This window comes from Coloeus monedula (assembly GCF_965178545.1).
Source record: "Coloeus monedula genome assembly, chromosome: 25".
In the NCBI taxonomy this organism is placed as follows: Eukaryota; Metazoa; Chordata; class Aves; order Passeriformes; family Corvidae; genus Coloeus; species Coloeus monedula.
The window spans coordinates 4,169,722-4,191,234 of record NC_138805.1 but is presented as its reverse complement, the minus strand read 5'-3'; the positions used below and the strand labels follow the sequence as shown (position 1 = coordinate 4,191,234).

General features: G+C 56.8%; 1 protein-coding gene across 1 annotated transcript; it reads left to right on the top strand.

The window, feature by feature from the left end:
- Positions 1 to 825: 825 nt before the first annotated feature.
- Positions 826 to 21,276, top strand: LOC309581937 (alpha-tectorin-like; the record flags this gene model as incomplete). Its single annotated transcript, XM_082296855.1, has 23 exons — positions 826 to 889; positions 2,582 to 2,715; positions 3,876 to 4,163; positions 6,821 to 6,958; positions 7,497 to 7,662; positions 9,443 to 9,855; positions 10,136 to 10,706; positions 11,220 to 11,812; positions 12,209 to 12,782; positions 13,474 to 14,084; positions 14,387 to 14,948; positions 15,519 to 15,718; positions 16,522 to 16,905; positions 17,134 to 17,420; positions 17,518 to 17,798; positions 17,922 to 18,032; positions 18,400 to 18,602; positions 18,878 to 19,041; positions 19,161 to 19,409; positions 19,890 to 20,052; positions 20,356 to 20,443; positions 20,563 to 20,679; positions 21,082 to 21,276. The coding sequence occupies 23 exons, from the start codon at positions 826 to 828 to the stop codon at positions 21,180 to 21,182; spliced, it is 6,462 nt and encodes a 2,153-aa protein (XP_082152981.1). The 3' UTR covers positions 21,183 to 21,276.
- Between the last annotated feature and the right edge of the window lie 237 nt (positions 21,277 to 21,513).

The window sequence follows — 21,513 nt, the reverse complement described above, 5'->3', positions numbered from 1 at the left end:
TTTTAAAGCTGGGAAGGTGGGGAGGCTGCTGTTGACACCCAGGCTGGGCATAATGCACACAGTTGGTGTGGGAAGCTGGCCACATCTTTCCCCAGCACGCTGGGAGCACCCCAGACCTTCCTGGGAGCTCTGCCTGAGCCGTGCCCGTGCGGCACGAGCGGAATTGACGGGTGAAGAAACCAAAGCAGGTGTTTGAGCAATATTTTCTATTGGATTTATAACGAGTAACAAATTGCATTAGGCACAGAAGGAATTAGAGCTGGCACAGGATTTCGCTTCCTTTTTGTATCTGCTCTCTCTCTCTCATTGATTCCTGTTCAAGGAGCTGCCCAGCTGTGTAAAATGTGCTCCTTCCATGCTCATCCAGCCCCCTGAGCAATGGTTGTGGTGGCAGCCAGGGCAGAGGATTAGCTGCAGTTGAAGCCCCTGGACCATGAGAGCACATCACAGCTCTCCTGTCTGGAGCAGAGCTGCTCCCTCTGGGATCAGCCAGGAGTGGCCATCCCTGCACTAAGTGGATCAGGAATTGCTCCTGAACCCTCAGGAGAATAGAGAGCCCATGGGGAGCCGTGGCTTTATTTATTTTCAACATGAAATGAGCTCTTCCAGGAGGTTCTGGGCTCCCTCTGGCACTACAGATGATTTGCTGTTATCACCAGGGAATTCTCCTCACACCAATGCATGGGACAGCATTTCAGGGCTGCCTGGTAGGTGAGGGACCTCCAGCCCTGAAACATCCCCGTGTCGGCAGCAGTTGGGAATCGCTTCAAGGATGTGCTTTCCTACCAATGTGATGCATGGCTGGGTTTGTCTCCTTCCTGTAGGATGAACAAGAGAGCATTTCTGGGAGCCTGGGTGGCCCTTTTGGTGATAACAGCCCGGCAGAGAGGTGAGTATCTCTCATCAGGAAAACATTCCCCAGCTGGGCTGTGCCCAGAGAGCCCAGAGGGCTTGGAAAATGACCCCAGAGGGCTGGGAAACAACCCCAGAGGGCTTGAGAAACACCCCCAGCTCCTTGGCTGGAGCAAGAGCAACAAGCAGAGTGAACTGAGTGTTTCCCATAGGGATGGAGGGACTGAGAATCCTAAGGGGTGCTTTTGTTTATCATTTTATGGCTGTGTGTGCACCCAGAGCATTCCAGAGGAAGCAGGAGTTTGGAAAATGTCTGTTAGGGCTGCTGAGCAGGTGTGGTGGTGTGGCACCAGTAGAGCTGAAGAAGAGTTGAGGAGTGTCTGCTGAGCTTCCTGTTTAAAAAAGGAATAAAATCCATGTCTTGTAGCTGTGCCCTGGCTGTGATAACTCATCAGGTGTGTAACAGCTGTGAAATGATTTCTTTTACTGCCTGGCAGGAGGAATTTGGCAGTGGCCCTTTGGATATGTCTGTGGAAACAGAGCTGTGGTTTGGACACCGTCAATGCCACCTCCCTTGGTGTCCAGCAGGGCACGCAGGGCACTCAGCTCACACAAGTGTCCTAGGAAATCAGGATGGGTTAGGACAGATTTCCCCTAATCTCCCTTTCCCCAGGGAAATTTGGAGCCTGTGAAGGGTCAGTCAGTGACTCCTTAATGCCCAGCATGGAGCATCCTCAGGGTTGGGCATCAAGGAGAGCCCCTTCCCTGTCCATAGGAACACAGAGCAAGCTGGCCTCGGCTGGAGGCCCCTCAAGAGCTCAGGGTAGGGCCCAGGAAATGAAATCCCCGGAAATGTCCTGAATCCAGGTGAACAGAGCCGGGATTGTTCCGAGCCTGGGGCTCTGTCAGCCCAGATTGAATGTCGTGAGGCTTTCCTACATCAAAGAGGGGAGAAGGGGGAGGCAAACCCAGAGAAATCCCCTTTTGCTCTGTGAGGAGCTGGCTGGAGGAACAGGACATGAAATGGCAGCGGAGGTCTGGCAGTGCCTGGGACAGGAAGGGACGTGTTCCCTGGGGCCTGAAGCGGCTGCCGGTGCCTCAGGCTGATGGGTTTTAGGCTGGTAGGAAAACAGCGGCTGAAATGTGTCAAAACCTGACAGTTCTGAAGCACTTCTGGGAGAGACAATTATGTTACTGGCAGTGCCTTTTAGCAGGAAGCTGAATTTTGTCGGGAAATGTTGGAGCAGTCGTGACCCCTCAGGCTGTTCCCCGGGCCAGGAGCCCCGGAAGGGGGAAAACAGGCAGGAGGAAGGTGGGCACTGCCAGGAACGTGGCTCTGGGGCTGGAACTGGGGCTGTTTGCTCTCCTGAGCACCTCACCACGTGGAACAGCCAGTCCTGCCCGTCCTGGAGCAGGGATGGACCTGCTGTCCTCGTGTGAAGAAAAGACTTAGGGGGTATGACTTGGGCACAGTCCCAGGGGAGGCAGAAGCGCAGCTCTGGTGCATCTTGTAGTCACTTTGCTGTGCCCTGACTAACCTGGATGTTGCTTTTTCTCCTGAGCCTGTCCCAGAGCCTGTCCTAAAGCCAGTCCCCCAGCCAGCAGCTCTGCCCTGGCTTCAAACGCCCTTTGGCTGCTGATGTTGGGTTTGGTGCTGTTTTCCTGTGGCCTCTCTGAAGTCAGGGCTGTCCTGACACTGCCCTGAGGACTCTTCTCCCTCTCCTTCCAGCTCGCAGCATGGCAAGCCTGTATCCATTCTGGCAGAACGACACCAAAACCCCCAAAGTCGATGATGGGAGCTCACCTGAAATCAAGATCTCTGTGCCATTCATCTTTTTTGGAGCCCCGTACAGAAGCATTTATGTAAGTGGAGAAAGCAGATCTTCCCTTCATCCTTTTCCTTGCCATTATTGGCTGCATTTTAAACACGCTCTGCCTGTCATCAGGAATTGGAAGATTTATTAGCAGCTACCTGACAAGTTCTTAGATTTCATGAACTGATAGGTTTTATGATTAAGAAAGTCAAAGGTATATTTAATGGGATAATGTTCATGGGAAAGGAATCTAAAAGGCAATAAATTTTCTCTGTGGGTGATTAAATGGCACAGCAAAGCGAAGGGCTTGACACCAGGGACATTATTCCTGCTCCATGACAAGAAACAAGAACATGCAGGACCTGCAGGGGGGGAAAAAGGGCAAGAGTTTTATGGGTGCCCAGGAGAAGGACAGGCTGCTGCTGTTCCCAAAAAGCCTGGCTAAGGGGACACCAGGGCTGGGCTGAGAGGGGTCACCTGAGCTCACCTAAACCTTAGACAGGGCCTAAGTCAGCGTGACTGTGCCACATCCCAAATCTTGTGGTCACTGTGGGATCAGAAGAGAGGCGAAGCCTCGTCCGTTCCCCAGTTTGTATTTGTGCACAGCAGCACGGGCAGAGCAGGAATCCCATTTCAAGCCCTTGTGTGGTGGGGAATCCCAGCATCCAGGGCAGCAGAGCCATTTGCTGCCCACGCTTTGCCACGATGTTGTTTTGGGGAGCACCTTCAGCGGACTCTGGGGAGGCTGAGGTGGCCCCTCCCTGCTCTCGGGGAGCCCCAGGATCTGCCACAGATGACGAAGCCAAAGGCAGTTTTGTTCCATGCAGCCACCTGTGTCATCACCACCCACACCCCTCAGTGCTGCAGAGCTGCTCTCCAAAGCCTGAGTGACCCCAGGGGCCCACGGCAGTGTCTCAGTAGATTTGGGTGCCATCCTGCTCTGATGGGTGCCTTTCCTGTGTTGTCCTGCAGAACCCTATTTTGAAGACTTTTCAGGGTTTTGTCCTGCCTTTGAGGCTTCCTGCACCAACCCTTGGCCACCATGGGTAGGATGAAGTGAATCTGTGCCCAGAAGGTTGGGCTGCTCACCCTCTGTCTGTGTATAAACCCAAATCCTCCAACCCCACATTTCCTGACAAACCAGCAGCTCTGTGCTGATTTATTCTGCTAAACCACCTTTGCTCAGACAGAGTGGGGGTCTCCACGCAGGTCAACAACAACGGCGTGATCTCCTTCAACGCCCTGGTCAGCCAGTTCACGCCGGAGGCCTTCCCGCTGACCGACGGCCGCGCCTTCGTGGCGCCCTTCTGGGCAGACGTGCACAACGGCATCCGCGGGGAGATCTACTACAGGGAGAGCACGGAGCCAGAGCTGCTCCGCAGAGCCTCCAGGGACATCCGCAGGCACTTCAGGGACATGGCCTCCTTCTCTGCCCTCTGGGTCTTCATCGTCACCTGGGAGGAGGTGACGTTCTACGGGGGAAGCAGCACGACGCCGGTAAGAGCTGCGCTCCTCACGGGTGTATTTCGTGTCTTGTCCCATCGTTCGTGTGTGAAATTGAGTGAGACACGTTGTGTTCCTGCTGCTCACTTCCCTTCTGGGCAGAGGAGCAGCACGGCCCTTTCATTCTCTCCCCTGGGAGCCTGTACGAGCCTCGCTCCCTGCTTTGGATCTCCAGGGAAAGCATCTCCTCCGCAGTGTTTGTAGGCAGTGGATCTAAGCAAGGCTCTGACACCAATTAGGGCTTTTTGCCTTGATCATAATGCGCTTCTTGCATACAAATGCAGATATTTCTGATGGCAGCTCCCTGCCTGCACGGGAGACTGATCACGCTGATCAGAGTCACACCAACAGCGTGGCCGTGTCACATGGCCGTCAGTGTGTGAGCTGTATCTCACAGGAGGGGGATGGCAGGGCGCTGTTTGTCAGGGCACGGACAGCTTTAAATATCTGGTGAATCTGTGAGCTGTGACTGCAGCTGATGGCGGGAGGTCCGTGCTGGAGCTTGGGGTGAAGATAGAATCAGAATGGTTTGGGTTGGAAAAGATCACCTCAGGGACACCTTCCACTAGATCGGGTTGCTCCAAGCCTCATCCAACCCATTCTTGAACAGCAAGTGAGGGATCCCAGCTATTGTCTGGATTGTTCAGGATTAGCCTGTGTGCTGTGAGTGCCAAAACCCAGCTGCTTCTGTCTCGAGGAGTTGGCTCTGATAAACAGTTCAGCTAGAGAAGCTTGAGATTTGATGCATATTTTTTGCCAGTCTTGGCAGCACTTGCAGAAAAACCCCACATTTATATATTTTTATATATCTATATATTTCCAGACAGCCAGCAATATAGAGATCCGTGTATTGCCTGAAGAATTACATTTGCAACACAATGCAATTTATTTTGCTACAGAGCAGCCTTCCTGCTCAGCAGCAGCCAGGGCCTGGAGTTGGCACAAGGAAATAGCACCATGCAACTTAAGCAGGAATTTCATCGCAATGCAGAAAAGCTGCAGAAAACCATTTTGGGAATGTGGTCTCGGGGAGGCTGCAGCTGCTGCCTGGAGATGTCACCTGCGCAAAAGGGTTCATTTCCTGAGGGCCTGGTTGGACAGAGAGGGTGCTCCATGGGCAGGAGCTCCAAAGAGGGGAATTTTGGGGGTTGATGGAATTGCTCCTCTCGAGGAGATCCAGGTGTAAGATTCATCTCCTGCCACCCTCCCAGAGGCTCCTGAGCAGAGCAGGGTTTGTTGCTGCGTGGAAAAGCTGTTGTGGCACTCTCCAAGTGCCACTGCCTTTATGTGTGACGTGTTTGTGATCTCCCAGCACAGCCAAAGGCTCGGCAAAGGTGAGCAGGAGGAAACCAGGAACGGGAGAAATAATCCCAGGGGAAGGATGAGGGGTGGAAGTGGTTCTGCTGTAGCTCCCTGCCCTGCCTGCCCGGGTGTGAACTGTGCCATGTGCAGCTGCTGAGAGGCAGCTCTGCCCGCCTCTGTCTCTCTCGTGACAGCTCCCAGAGCTGCTTCGCCTCCGTGTTCGAGATTTCTCCTGGCAGGGGCCGAATGTGCCTTGGAAGTGACATCCCTGCGGCGTGCAGGCGGCGGGAGCAGCCCTGGGCTGCCCTCTAAGGCATCCTCAGGGCCAGTGGGTTTGCTCCAAGGGGATGGGATGTGGTGCAAAGTGACCCCCAGCCCTCCCCTCCCTCCCTCCAGCAGCCACCGACTGCTTGCAGTACTCAGGGCTCCTGGCAGGATAAGCCTTGGTGCTTCCCAGTGGGAGATGGTTCGATCCATGGGCTTTCCCAATCACCTGGGAATTGTTTCTGTGGCTGTGGCTTCCTCCCCAGTGGGCAGTGCCCAGGTAGCCAGGCTCGAAGGGTTGCTCTAGATTAATTAAAAGAGAGGCAGCCCACACTCTGTGCCCTGCTAAAATCCTGCTTGCTCAGAGGCGGGAGGAGCTGTTCTCAGGGCAGGGATGGGAAGGACAGGAAAATGCAGGGAGCTGAGAGAAGGGACTGACTGAATTCCCAGTGAGGAGCTCTGCTGCTTCATCTGCAGGGATAGAGGGGGAGAAGGAGCTGCTTCTGTCTTTCTGCACAGCCCTAAAAGGGAAGCTGGGCTCTTCCCAGCTGGATTCCGGGCTGGAGTGTGCCTGGAGTTTGTGGGGCTGGAAATGCAGAGTCATTTCAAGTGAAAGGAAGAACACGAGCAGCAGATTGAGCTGGTAGGGAGGGGATTTGGCAGCCAGCAAAGTGCAGGATATACACGGCTGGCTTGGATGGAATCCACCCTCAGCAGCGTTGTAGGATATGAACGTGGAAGGGAACAGGGAAAGATAATGCAGGAATAAAGCTAAGGTGGAGTAATGGGAGATAACAGATCACAACCACCCAGATCCTGCCCGCTGCTCCTTCCCCGTGAGCTTATTCTCATGCTGCCATCTATTGGTGTTCCCTTGGATCCGAGATCGTCCTCACACGCTCCCAGGTGGAGGAAGGAGCAGGAATGGGAGCTGCTGCAGCTGTGGCAGCAAGAACAAGCGGATTTTGGGGTCTCGTTCCACTTCTGGTCTTCACTGTGAGGCTCACCCAGGCCAGACAACAATGTGGCAGAAGGGCAGGAGAAAAGCAGTATCACCTTGTGAATGTGCCCGTGGTTTTGCACAGGTGAACACGTTCCAGGCTGTCCTGATCACAGACGGGGTGTCGTCCTTTGCCTTATTTAACTACCACGAAATCAGCTGGACCACGGGCACGGCCAGCGGAGGGGACCCCCTCACTGGTCTCGGCGGGGTGATGGCACAGGTGAGGCTCCTGCTCCCGCATCCCCACCTCTGCTGAGCTCTTGGATGACTGCCTATGGCTTTTCCCAAGGTGGCCGTGCTTGCTCAGGCCTAGAACTGGCCTTGCACTGAACTGCTGGGCATGGTGGGATGAGCACTCCAAAATTTGGTGGTGGCAGCAGTGCCACAGCCAGTCCCTCTGCCTGAGGAGAGGGGGACATTCCTGAATAAGGGGAATCTCCCTACATTGCTCCCTGACTTTATTTTGGCCACTCAATTCACACAGCCTCAGATCTATATGTATATACAGACGTGTCTGTACAAACATAAATCTGTAAATACACATCCCTTCTGCTTGTAGTGCCTGGTTAGCCTTTCACTCACATCCAAACCACCTGAAAAAAAGAAATTCAGACTATCTGAAAGCAGAAATCTCCAGAAAGAGCTGTTAAAACTAAAGAAGATGCACTCAGTGGGGAACAGAGAAGTGAGGAAATGCAGCATCACTTTCCCGTTGCCAAGATGGGTGATGGAATTTGCTCTCTCTCTCTCTGGTTTAGGCTGGCTTCAATGGTGGAAATCTCACCAACTTTTTCAGCATCCCAGGCTCCAGAACCCCAGACATTGTCAATATTGAGGAAACAACCAACGTAAACGTCCCTGGGCGCTGGGCTTTCAAAATAGATGGCAGAGAAATAGACCCGGCCAACGGCTGCAGCCTGAGAGGTAAGGCAGAAATGGCATTGCTTGTCCCCAGATTTTGGGGTGCAGTGTAGGAAAAGGTGCTGCTGTTGGGGTGCTGCATGATCTTTGCTTTTGCCAAGGCGTCCCCACGAGCTGCAGCTGCAGGGACAGAAACACAAGAGAGGGTTCAGTCTGTGCACATCTCCGAGTTCCTGCGATAATTGGTGGCAACAGGAAAGACCCAGGGACAGCAATTTCCTGCTGCCCACAAATTAGGGAAGCTGATCTTGTGGTGCCATTTCCCTTGTTTCTGCAGGAGGAACAGCAGGTTTTCCAGGCAGGACAAATGCCGTGTGTCTGCAGCAGTTACAGAGTCTGTGCCTGCGTCCCTGACAGCGCAGGGCCATAAAGGGATTAATCGATGCACACAGTGGCTGCACAGGGACTCTGCTGCTGAAAGATTATTGCATTTCCATTTGACAAATAAAACTGTCAGGAGCATCCACTGTGCTCCAGGAGTCTTTCCAGCAAGAGTGGATTGTCATTTGCTGATGGACACTGGAGTCATGTGGCTTCTTTATGTCCTAGTTTAGGATGGTACTGAAGGTCCACGAGACTCCAAGGCTCTTGCAGCTCCAGCAGAGTTTTGGGTCCAGCTGCTCCAGCGTTTTCCAGCTGCTGACCCCAGGAGGAAAGGCTGGACTTTGAAGAGAAACTGGAAACCAGTCTCAGCTTTGCAGGTGACAAGAGGAACACGAGTAGATCCCGCCACTGGATTTAAATTTCACAGCGAATGGCTGATTGCCCTCCACGAGAGGAGACACAGCACGAGGTGTTGGATCCGAATGACACCCCTTTCCCAAATTCCCCACTCCAGGATGGTTGGAGCGTGGGCCTTGCCAAGAGGAGACATTTGTTGCGGGGAAGCAGAAAATAGCATATTTTTTTTGTAGGAGGCAGGGAAGAGAACAAAAAGTTTAGGAGAGGTAAACTCAGGCAGTGCACGGCAGAAGCCACGCGCTGGAGGAGTGTGAAAGATGGCCAGATGGAGGGGACAGAATCCCTCACGGGGACTTGCCATCCTTGTTCTCCAGCCTTCTCCCAGCCTCTCCTGTCTGTCACCAGCCAAACCCGCTCCTCTCTGGTGGTGTAACACGTCTGCTCCGTCTGGGGCTGTGCGATCACTCAGCGCTCCCGCTGGGGCTCGTGTGTGGGGTGGAAGTTGCTTGTCAACAGCTCTTTGGTGTTGTAATTACTACGAGCTCTTCCTGAATGGGAGTAAATTGCTCCTGGGGCTGCTGATGACAGAGTGACTTTCTGACCAGCACAGTTGTGTGAGCAGGGGAATCATGGAAATGGCAGCAAGGCTGGAGGATGGTGCAAGTGCAGCAAAAGGGCTGGAAGGTGCCTCCAAATGGGGCTTTTCCTTTGGGAAAACAGCACAAATGCCTCTTGTGCCCTGCAATACTGAAGAAGAACCAGAGTGGTGGGTGTCCAAAATGTGTGGAACAGCCTTCAAGTTTTCCAGCCTGCTTGTTGCAGCACTGACCCCGGATTTGTGACAGCACTCGCAGCATTCCAGGGACTCGTGGCGTGGGTAGGACTCGAAGAGGATGCACCACCCATTGGAAACGGAGCTTGGGGTTTGCTGAGCGGCTCTTGCTGGGAGTTTACACAAAGCAGCTGAGAAGCCCAGCAGCGGGACACGGTGGTGGTGGTCCCCATCACAGGAGCAGCAGACCCCCCCCCGAGGGTGCACTCAGAGTGTGTTTCTGTTTCAAGAAGTGATGTAGCGTGGGTTTTTCCCTTTCTGTCTTTCTAGGACAGTTTCTCCGTCAAGGGGAGATCTTTTGGGACAACGCCAACTGCACCACCAAGTGCCGCTGCCTGGACTTCAACAATGAGATCCTCTGCCAGGACATGGCTTGTGGCCCCTTCGAGGCGTGTGAGACGAAGACCAAATTCTTCCAGTGCGTGCCGGTGGAGAGCAGCACCTGCGTGGTGTTCGGAGATCCACATTACCACACCTTCGACGGCTTCCTCTTTCACTTCCAGGGTTCCTGCTCCTACCTCCTCGCCAGGCAGTGCTGGCCAGGCTCCCAGCTGCCCTACTTCAACGTGGAGGCCAAGAATGAGAACCGAGGCGGCTCCTCCGTCTCCTGGCTGAGGGATATTTTTGTGGAGGTCTACTCGCACAAGATTGTTCTCCCCAAGGGCAGCTTTGGGAAGGCAAAGGTAAGAGCTCTGCTGGAAGCAGGGAACTTGCCAGGTCGGCTCCTCTGGGGCAGCAGCAGGACCGTGCTGGCAACCTGGAGAGCGTGGGATGGCACTTCTGGGCCTCGTGGGTCCTGGGGATGGGCACGGGGCACAGGAAATGCCTGTGGCTTCCCAATGGCTGGCCCTCTGTGCGTGTCCCCACCCCAAAACCCCACAACAGGACTGTCCTGTCTGTGTCCCAGCACGAGGGCTCTGCTGTTCCACGCGCTGGCTCAGCCGCCGGGTGTTGTCCCCGCAGGTGGACGACCTGGTGGTGTCCCTGCCCATCTCCCTGGAACTGGGTGCAATCAAGGTCTACCAAAGCGGCCTGTCCACCGCCCTGGAGACTGACTTCGGCCTGCTGGTGACCTACGACGGACAGCACTACGCCTCCGTTTCCGTGCCGGGCTCGTACATCAACGCCACGTGCGGGCTGTGCGGCAATTACAACAAAGACCCGGAGGATGACATCCTGCGCTCGGACGGGAGGGTGGCCACGTCCGTGCCGGAGCTGGGCGAGAGCTGGCAGGTGCCACATCCCGAGCGCAGGTGCTCCACGGGCTGCCTGGAGAACTGCAGCCTCTGTGACCCCGCCACCGAGGCTCTGTATTTCACCCCTGAGTACTGCGGCTTCATCAACAAGAGTGGGGGGCCCCTCTGGGAGTGTGGCTCCGTCGTGGACCCCACAGCCTTCGTGCACAGCTGTGTCTACGACCTCTGCAGCGCCAGAGACAATGGCACCGGGCTGTGCCAGGCCATCCAGGCGTACGCTGCCGTGTGCCAGGCCCTGGGCATCTCGGTGGGAGAGTGGCGGAGCCAGACGGGATGCGGTGAGTGTTTGGGAGGAGGGGAGCAGTGCCGGGGTTTGCTTGTGTGCCCAGGAGTGTGTGACAGGAGGGGGAGGAAATCCAAGGGAGGGAATTGCCTGAAGTGGAGGGTGTCGGGAGGGAACTGATCGGTCCCTCCTCTCCGTGGCATCACACCCTTGCTCCAGCAAAAGTGTGGCACAAGCCAGGCATGAGGTGGAAGCTCCATGTTGTCCTGGAGATCATCAGCTGCCATGAGGAGAGTTGGAGGCTGGACTGGAATGGGGACTGGTTGGTCAGTCCACCATCCTTGCAGCCTTAAATAGCTCTGGGTGGCTCAGTGGCTCTGGGGCTATTTTGGAGAAGCCCAGGACTGGCCAGGGAGGCCTAGGAAGGAAATGGAGGGGCCAGTCCTACCACTGAGGGGGTCACGGGTCCCTCCGTGTTGTCTCTGCTGTGGCCAGTGAGAAGGTGGCAGCTGACCCTGAATTGTGCCATAACACAGTCCTTCTGTTTGTCACCCCTCTGCGCCCACAGCGGCAGCCGTGCAGTGCCCAGAGCTCAGCCAGTACTCGGTGTGTGCCAGCAGCTGCCCTGCCACCTGCTCGGACCTCACGGCCCCGCTGGCCTGCACCTCCCCCTGCACCGAGGGCTGCGAGTGCCCCGAGGGCCACGTCCTCAGCGCCGACCGCTGCGTCCCCGTCCAGGGCTGCGGCTGTGACGTGAACGGCCGCTACTACGCCATCGGGGAGTCCTTCTGGGCATCACCAGACTGCACTGTGCAGTGCCACTGCGAGCCTGGCAGGGAGGCCAGGTGCTTCAACACCACCTGCCCCGAGGGAGAGATCTGCACCATCGAGAACGGCTACCGGGGGTGCTACCCAAAGCGGGAGACCGTGTGTTTGGTGGGGCAGGACCAGGTGCTGCAGACCTTTGATGGCATCACCTTCCCCTACCCGCTGGAACAGTCCTACACGCTGCTCAAGACCTGCCCAGAGAGGCCGGACTTCATCGAGGTGGACATCAGCCAGAAGAAGGCCGGCTCCGCTCCCAACGGGCCGCGCGTTGTGCGGGTCCAGGCGGCCGGCCAAGAGGTGAAGATTGCAGGCACCAGGCTGTCAGACATTAAGGTAAAGGTGCGGCCTAGGGATGGGCTGGGAGGTGGTGGCTTGTGCTGTGATCCAGTGGAGAAGAGCTCATGGATCTGTGGCTGTGGACACCACAGTGGCACTTGAGCCATGACACGGAGGCCCTTGAGGTGCCTGTGAAGTTGTTGCCACAGCACTGCTCCTCCTGTTTGCTGAGGAGGCTTTCCTGCCTCCTCTTTCTCCTGCAAAGTGTTTTTGCCCTGGAAGAAAAATTGCTTTTTGTGGGGCAAAAAGCAAAGATACAGCTGCATGCCCTCACTCAGAGGAGGCTCTGGGCCTTGGAGGGTGGGTATGGGTCAGGAAGTGTTTAACGTGCAGGGTGTGGTTGGGCAAAGCCACATCACCCTTCCTGAAGCCTCTCGACCTTGTTCCTTGTAGGTGAATGGTTATGATGTGGGGCTGCCCTATTTCCACCCCTCTGGCCGCCTGGAAATCTACCAGACTGACAACAGCACCATGATGGAGTCTGAGGGGCTCCTGGCCATCAGCTACTATGACTCTGGCCTCCTGGAGATCCGCCTCTCCACCTCCTACTTCAACTGCACCGGCGGCCTCTGCGGCCTCTTCAACGACAACTCCAGCGACGAATTCAGCCTGCCCAAGGGCAAGTTCACGGACAACCTGGAGCTCTTCCTGGAGAGCTGGACCACCTTCGACGAGATCTGCAACGGGGAGTGTGGGGACCTGCTCATGGCTTGCAACAACGACTCGGAGCTGCTCAAGTCCTACAGGAGCCGCTCCAGCTGCGGCATCATCAATGACCCCACCAACAGCTCCTTCCTGGAGTGTCACAGCGTGGTCAACGTCTCAGCCTACTACAGGACATGCCTCTTCCGCCTGTGCCAGAGCGGGGGCAACGTGTCGGAGCTGTGTGACTCGGTGGCACGCTACGCCAGTGCCTGCAAGAACGCCGACGTGGACATCGGCCAGTGGAGGAGCCACAGCTTCTGCCGTGAGTCCACCAAAGCTTTTCATCACCCAGGATGGGGAGAAGGGGGTTTGGAACCCACCAGACCTAGGCAGAGACTTTTTGTTGGGGATTTGTGGGCGCGCAGAGGTGGAGCAGCTTTTCGTGCGGGATGCTGGAATCACAGGCAGTAATTTCTGGTGCCAGCAGAGACAGATTTCCCAGGGAAGTGGTTTCAGGGTGGCATTTCAGGAGGCAGCAGAAGTTTTATGGTGCACTGTAGGAGCATTCTGGAGCCACAGATGGTGTCTGGCGGTGCTGTACGCCACCACCAGAGGATTATTTGAATAACACTGGGTTTTAGCTGCCGCTGTAAACTTGCCGTGGATGGGAGAACACTCACAATTCAGAAGCAAATGTGAAAAATCCTGAGTGTGGAAGTAGGTGGTGGGAAGGCTGTGCCTGTCTCTGCCTCAGAGTGTTCAGGAAGGTGTTTGTTTGGGAAATAACAGGAGAAGGCATCATTTGGCACATGGCAGGACAGGGCTGAGATGTGAGGGGGGTGATGGCTGAGGGGAGAAGGGGCTGCAAAGGGAATGGGATGAGCCAGTGGCCACAAAATGCTGGGACTCTTTCCTCTTTTCCCCCTGAATCGGTCACCACCTGCTTTTTGCCTGTTCCTCACCCTGTGCTGTCGGAGCTGGGGGCTCAGGCTCTGTGTTTGCCGGCCCTGCAGCTCTCTCCTGCCCGGAGAACAGCCACTTCGAGGAGTGCATGAGCTGCGTGGAGACCTGCGAGAGCCTGGCCTCGGGCCCCGTGTGCAGGGACACCTGCTCGGAGGGCTGCCAGTGCGACGAGGGCTTCGCCCTGCGCGGCACCCGCTGCATCCCCCGCCGCGAGTGCGGCTGCAACTTCGAGGGCCGGCAGCTGGCCACCAACCAGACCTTCTGGATGGACATCTCCTGCCACTTCCTGTGCTACTGCAATGGCTCGGACAACAGCGTGTACTGCGAGAACGTGTCCTGCAAGGACGACGAGTACTGCCTGGAGGAGAACGGCCTCTACTACTGCCACGTCCGCACCGACGCCTCCTGCATCATCTCGGGCTACGGGCACTACCTGACTTTTGATGGCTACTCCTTCGACTTCCAGAGCAGCTGTGAGCTGGTGCTGTGCACCACCATCTCCCGGCCCATGGTGGAGCGCTCGGACACGTTCCCGGCGTTCAGTGTCACGGCCAAGAACGAGGATCGGGACACCTCTCTGGCCCTGTGGGTGAAACAGGTCGAAGTGGAGGTCTTTAATTACAACATCGTCATCCACCGTGCCTACAAGTACACCGTGCTGGTGAGTGCAGGACCATGAGGGCTGCGGTTATTTCTGCAGGTGTGACTCCCAAACTGCGGAGCAATTCCCTAGATGTGGCCTGCAAGGTTTTCTGGGGGTCAGGTCACGCTTGGGCTTGTCCTAGGGTGTTGCCAGGCACAGCTTTTGGAGGGGGTTTCTGTTTCGGCTGCCTTGTTTTGGGTGTGGAGGTGAGGTCAGCAGGGGCCGTGCTCTGGGAATGCTGAGATGCCCTCATTTGTGTCCTTCTGAGGAAGCTCCCACCACGATTCCCACTCACAGTGTGCCTTGTTTCCTCCCTGCAGATCAACAACGAGCGTCTCTACCTGCCCCTGAAGCTGGGCCAGGGCAAAGTGAACATCTTTGCCTTTGGCTTCCACATCGTGGTGGAGACTGACTTCGGCTTGAAGGTGGTGTATGACTGGAAGACCTTCCTGTCTGTCACCATCCCACGGGGTTTCCAGAACCTCACCTACGGTCTCTGCGGCCGCTACAACGGCAACCCCGAGGACGACCTGGTGGCCGCGGGGGGGACACCGGCCACCAGCATCAGTGACTTCGTGCAGAGCTGGGCCAAGAGGGACGCGTTCTGCCGCGTGGGCTGCGGCGACCGCTGCCCGGCCTGCGGCAAGGTGGAAGGCTTCTGGAAGCCCCAGCAGCTCTGCAGCCTCATCCCCAGCCAAAGTGGCGTCTTTGCCAAGTGCCACAGCAAGATCAACCCCGGCTTCTTCTACAAGAACTGCCTCTTCGACACGTGCGTGGATGGGGGGGCCATGCAGACTGCCTGCAGCTGGCTGCAGAACTACGCCAGCACGTGCCAGACTCAGGGCATTGCCATCACTGGCTGGAGGAACTTCACCTCATGCTGTAAGTGCCACCCTTCTTTTCCTGGGATGCCAGGGAGGGGGAGGCCGATGGCCTGGCAACCAATCCCTCTCACAGTTGCTGGGTGAGGTGGGTGAAGTCTCTTGGAGTTGTTACAAACTGCATGTGGTACAGCAGGAGCAGGGATGGAAAAGGGGAAGCCTCAAGCTCAGAAGGAATCAGCAATCCCCTCATTGTTAACCAGGGGTTGTATTAGTCAGCCTCAGAGCCAGCAGGATGTGTTTGCTCTAATGAAGCTGCAGCACCTTGTCAATAAGATGACGATGTGCTGTTCAATCAGGCTCCTGAGGATGGGGACTGCATGCCTCCCTGGCAGCCAATCTGTCTGGCAAATCAGATGGGAAGTAATTGTCTTTGCTAACGAGACTGAAAATTAAATTTGTGTTGTTTTTCTGTTCTAACAAGCAACTCATGGCTCAGGGGCCCCGCTCTCGCAGGGTGGTGAGGCCACAGACTGGCACCATGCAGGACAGGTCTGAGTCAGTCCCTGGTGGGGAGCCAGGTTGGTTTTGTCCATGGAGCTAATCTGTGTCTGTTTTGTCCCCTGCTCAGCTGTCAGCTGTCCCCCCAACAGCCACTACGAGAGCTGCGTGTCCCTGTGCCAGCCCCGATGTGCCGCCATCCGGCTGAAGAGCGACTGCAGCCACTACTGCGTGGAGGGCTGTCAGTGTGACCCTGGCTACGTCCTCAATGGCAAGAGCTGCATCCTGCCCCACAACTGTGGCTGCTACTCCGATGGCAAATACTACGAGGTACGTGGCTCTTGGGGCTTGCTCCCTCCATCTGGATGGTATTTCTGGGCAGAGTTTGAGTGGGGATGACAGTCAGGCTGGGCTGGTTGCAGGGCTAGAGAGGAGAGGGATGTCCTTGCATGGTGTGCTGCACAGGGAGTCTTTCTATCCAAAAAACCCATCAAGCAGTTGTTGGGTGAAGGTGACCTGAGTGTCAAGCACAGGAGGGCACTGGTGGAGGTGGGATGGAGGAAAGGCTGGTGACTGGGAAAACTCTTTGATGAGTGCCAAAGTCCAGCACTCTATGATCACATTGTTCTAGGTATTCCACACATGGTAAATTTACTGTTTCACATGAAATTTGTTTTTTCGTAGCTGCTGCATGTCACTGAGGAGTTTGATGCAGCAGAGTGCTGTGCTTACAGCGTTGCTCATGTTTTAGTGGGTTGTATTTTGTGCCAGTACAACTGTTCTGTGGAAGATGCCTTTGCTCCATGAGGAGCCAGTATCGGGCTACTGTCAAATGGGGCTCCTTGCAGATGGGTTGGTGGCTGGCAGAGTGCAGGAAAGAGGCCAAAGAGGTATTTTTAGCACTGTGGTTTTTGTGTGCGCAGAAGAGGTGAGGGAGGTTGTGGTGGCAGTGCAAAGGTGAGTATGGGTAGCAGCAATGTTGCAAGGTAGGTGCAAGCTGCCAGCGCGTCCTTTGCACATTTTCCTCTGCCCTCGTTGCCTGCTGTTCCTTATCGTGTGACAGAGGGCTGTAAACCTTGTCCCAAACATCCTTGGAGGGCGATGGGACAGCCGGTGATGGGTCCCTCTTTCAGCCCAAGCAGCTCTTCTGGAACGGGGACTGCACCCGGCGGTGCCGCTGCTTCCGGCGCAACCTGATCCAGTGCGACCCCCGGCACTGCAAGTCGGACGAGGAGTGCGCGCTGCGCAACGGCGTCCGCGGCTGCTTCAGCACCCGCAGCTCCTTCTGCCTGGCGGCCGGCGGCGGCGTCTTCCGCACCTTCGACGGCGCCTTCCTGCGCTTCCCCGCCAACTGCGCCTTCGTCCTCTCCACCATCTGCCAGAAGCTGCCCGACTTCTCCTTCCAGCTCATCATCAACTTCGACAAGTGGTCCTCGCCCAACCTCACCATCATCTCCCCCGTGTACTTCTATATCAACGAGGAGCAGATCCTCATCAGTGACAGGAACACTGTCAAGGTGAGGTCTCATCATGGGTGTCCGGCCCCTCCAGAGGTGGGCGGGGAGGGAATAGTGGATGGCAGTCCAGGCTGCGCAGTGGTCTCCACTAGGGCCCCAGGGAACTGTCGATGTTTTCACAGCTGGGATAGTGGGGAGCAGCCATGGAATCATTTACGAGTGGCTCACCCACATCTGTAAGCAGAGGATATGGGAGGGACATCAGCTTTGTGTCTTCTCTTGCACCAGGTGAACGGAAGCCACGTGAGCATCCCCTTTGTCACGGGGCTGTCCACCAAGATCTTCAGCCAGGAGGGCTTCCTGGTCATCGACTCCAGCCCCGACATCCAGATCCGCTACAACGGCTTCAACGTCATCAAAATCACCATCGGCGAGCGGCTGCAGAACAAGGTGTGCGGCCTCTGTGGCAACTTCAACGGCGACCCCACCGACGACTACGCCACGCTGCGGGGCAAGCCGGCCGTCAGCAGCGTGGTGCTGGCACAGAGCTGGAAAACCAACGGCATGCAGAAGAGGTGAGTGGACAGACAGCCCTTTCCCACCAGGCGGGAGTGGGAATGGGAACAGGGCTGGCCATGAAAGGAACCCCCACGACGTGTCCGGTGCCCACAGCTGCAACGAGCTGCAGTACTCGCAATACGCCGCCTCGTGTGACAACGTCCAGATCCAGCAGCTGCAGAGTGACAGCTACTGCCTGAAGCTGACCGACATGAAGGGCTACTTCCAGCCCTGCTACGGCCTCCTGGACCCGCTGCCCTTTTACGAGTCCTGCTTTCTGGATGGCTGCTACAACCACAAGAAGGTCCAGCTGTGCGGCTCGCTGGCTGCCTACGGAGAGGCCTGCCGGACCTTCGGCATCCTGGGCACCGAGTGGATCGAGAAGGAGAATTGCTGTAAGAGAACTGGGGCTGTCCAGGTCGAGGGGAACCATGTCCTACTGGGGAGAGGGGCTGGAGGTGGCTGCCCTGCAGTCTGAGGGTAAAGGTTGTGTTTGTGCTGTGTCTTGTGCTGTTTAGCAGGAGTGGTGGAAGATCCCTGCGTGGGTGCCGACTGCCCCAACCGCACCTGCGAGCTGGACAACGGCGGCGAGCTGTGCGGCTGCATCGAGCCCCCGCCCTACGGGAACAGTGAGTCCTCTGCTCCTGGCCCTATGGGAACAGGGAGTCCCCTGCTCCTGGCTGTGGGGTCAGTGCCGAGCTCCATGTTGGGCCATCGTGCCACTGGGGCTTTGGGAAGGGACATGCTGAGGGCTGTGACCTCTGCCAGGACAGGTTTTCCTGACCATGCACAGTTCAGGAGGGGAGCAGAGAGCAGGGAACAGCTTTTCTGGGGTGCACGTTATGGGCATCTCTGGTTTGGGAACACTTTGAGCAGCAGGGATGTAGGATGGGCAGGGCACACCACAGGAGAAGATCCCAGCCCACTTCTGGTGGTGGAGAGAAAAGTCAGTGGGCCATTTGTGGTGATCTGAAGTTGTCTCATCTCCTCCTTTAGCCACCCACGACATCATTGATGCGGAGGTGACCTGCAAGGCCGCCCAAATGGAGGTGTCCATTTCCAAGTGCAAACTGTTCCAGCTGGGCTTTGAGCGTGAGGGCGTGCGGGTCAACGACCGCCACTGCCCCGGCATCGAGGGGGAGGACTTCATCTCCTTCCAGATCAACAACACCAAAGGCAACTGTGGCAACCTGGTGCAGGTGAGCTGGGATGTGGGGCATGCAGGGCTGGGAGTGTGGGACAGTCCAGGGTTGGGGCAGGTCAGTGCAAGTGATGCTTGGGAGGTGCTTTAATGGGCTGGGGGTCAAGGAGAACAGAGGAAGGTTTTGTAGAATAAGGATACAATTCCAAGCCCTTTCTGGCCAGAGGTGGAGGGGCAGCAGGGCCCTTGTCACACAGCTCATTTATAGGTGCTCATCAGGAGCAGGGAAGCAGGGACAGCTGGAATTAAGCAGTGCCTGTGCTCCCTCTGCAGTCCAACAGCACTCACATAGTGTACAAGAACACGGTGTGGATCGAGAGCGCCAACAACACGGGCAACATCATCACCCGGGACAGAACCATCAATGTGGAGTTTTCCTGTGCCTATGAGCTGGACATCAAGATCTCCCTGGATTCAGTGGTGCGGCCGATGCTCAGGTAGGAGCAGGGCCCATTGCACAGATGGGTGAGGCAGTGCTGGTTCTGAAGCAAGGCAGCAATTTTGGGGTTCATGACCTTTCCTCCATCTGAGCCAGTATTCTTTTTGCCGTCGTTAGTGTGATTAACCTGACGGTGCCGACGCAGGAAGGGAGCTTCACCACCAAGATGGCCCTGTACAAGAACTCGTCCTACAAGCACCCGTACCGGCAGGGTGAGGTGGTGCTCACCACCCGGGACGTGCTCTACGTGGGGGTCTTTGTGGTGGGGGCTGACTCCAACCACTTGATCCTGATGCTGAACAAGTGCTACGCCACTCCCTCGCGGGACAGCAACGACAAACTGCGCTACTTCATCATCGAGGGAGGGTGAGTGACCACGAGCCCCGATGGTTTTCGTGGTGTCTCTTGGTGCTCGAAGGGTGGTGGCATCAGCTGGGACAAGGACCTTTTGGCCAATGAGATGGTCAAAATCTGGAAAGGGTGAGGAGCAGTGTTGTTAGAGCAGGAGTTAATTTGCTCGGTGTAGACACAGCCAGAAGCCCTGCTGTGACAGAGCACCAGGTGCAGGGAGAAGCACCTTCCTTGTGTCAACAATGCTGTGGGTGACTCCTGTTCGCAGCAGATGAGGGAATACGGATCATGGCACAGGCATTTTGGGAAGTGGGAGTACAAGTTGGGAATGCCAGAGAGGTGACAGAGGCAGGGCATGACACCATAGACAAGCCATGGCAGGGTCTAAGCACCCCACTGTGGTACCTGGGGTGAGGGACCTTATGGGGACAGAGACCCCTTGAGGGAGGGTGGCAGTCACAGGAGGGTGGTGCTGAGCATCAGTGCTTTGCACAGGTGCCAAAACATGAAGGACAACACCATTGGCATAGAGGAGAACGGGGTGTCACTGACGTGTCGCTTCCACGTCACCGTCTTCAAGTTCATCGGCGACTACGACGAGGTTCACCTGCACTGCGCCGTGTCCCTCTGCGACTCCGAGAAATACTCCTGCAAAATCGTGAGTGGGGCGAGAGCAGAGGGGTGGATTGCTTAATTTGAAGGGCTCTTCCAGAGTGCAGTGAGCCCTGTTGATGTGGCATCAGAGAGGTGACCAGAGATGTAGTCCTAGGGGTGAGATGGGAGGGTTGTGTGTCCCTCAAGGCATGGGGAGGAGATGCTCCGTCATGGGCAGCTCACCTTAGGACCTGTGCTCTCTGAGCCTGGTTGCAGGGTCCCTTTGGGAGCTGGGACAGCTGGAGGGGCACAGAGGGGGCCCGGGCAGAGGCTGAGGGTGACAGAGATGGTGTTTATCCCCGAATAGAACTGCCCTCAGCACACGAGGATGGCCAGTGCCTTCACCGAGGAGTCCAAGGAGCAGATCCTCTCAGTGGGGCCGATCAGGAGGAAGCGTAAGTGTGGGACCCCAGGGAAGGCTGGGGGTGGATTTCTGCCATCCCAGCCTCTGGCAGCCAAGGATCAGGGGTCTGGGAGCATGGCTCAGGTGTCCCCCTTTGCTCTCTGTGCCCAGGATCGGACTGGTGTGAGGACAACGGAGGCTGTGAGCAGATCTGCACGAGCCGGGCGGACGGGCCTTTGTGCAGCTGTGTGACAGGGACACTGCAAGGGGACGGCAAGAGCTGCAGGGGCAAGTACCGGGGTCAGGGTGGGCACAGCAGGGAACTGCCACCCCCAAACCGAGGGGCTGTGGGACGAGCAGTGTGGGGAAGGTGGCTGGGACGTGTGATGCGTTGCAGACAGGAGGGGTGTGGAGGGCAGGGAGCCAGATGTGTGCCGTCCCTGTCACCTGAGGGCTGTGGGGCCACTGCTGGCAGGTTCTGAAGAGCGGGCAGGCAGCTGCAAGGGAGGTGATGGTACCTGCATGGTGCAGGGTGGGGTAAACACCATGGGCAGAGTCTGGGGGCCCAGCAGTGAGGTCGGGCATTTGGGTGGGCACCAGACTGGCGTGATTTGAGGGGCACCTGGGAGGCAGGCACCTGCTGCATGTGTGCTGGAGCCCCAGCTCATGTGGGTCTTGTTGTGTTGGCAGCCTCCAGCTCTTCAGGGGAGCACCGTGCCCGAGTGACCCTGCTGCTGGCAGCCCAGCTGTGCCTGTGGCTGCGCTCAGCTCCACGGCACCTGACCTCGTAGGCACGGCCCCGCCGCCCAGCCAAAAACTGTTCTCGCGTCAGCCTGAGTCTTTGTAGGGTAGGAGACAGCCCCCCCCGCAGTGGCCACGCTGCTGCCAACCCGGCCACGCTGCGAGGAGGCAAAGGGACGTGACCTGGAGAGCGATGGGGTGTGGACCCGGACGTGAAGGGGACACGCGGCCAGCGCAGCGGCAGCAACGGCGAGACAGAGCTGGATGATCGCCAGCAGTGATGTGGGACTGGGGTTTGGGGTTTTTTTGCAGCTTTCCATCGTTGATGTGGACTCGAGGGGTTTTGCAGCTTTTCCCTGGGCTTTCCCTTGTGGGGTGCAC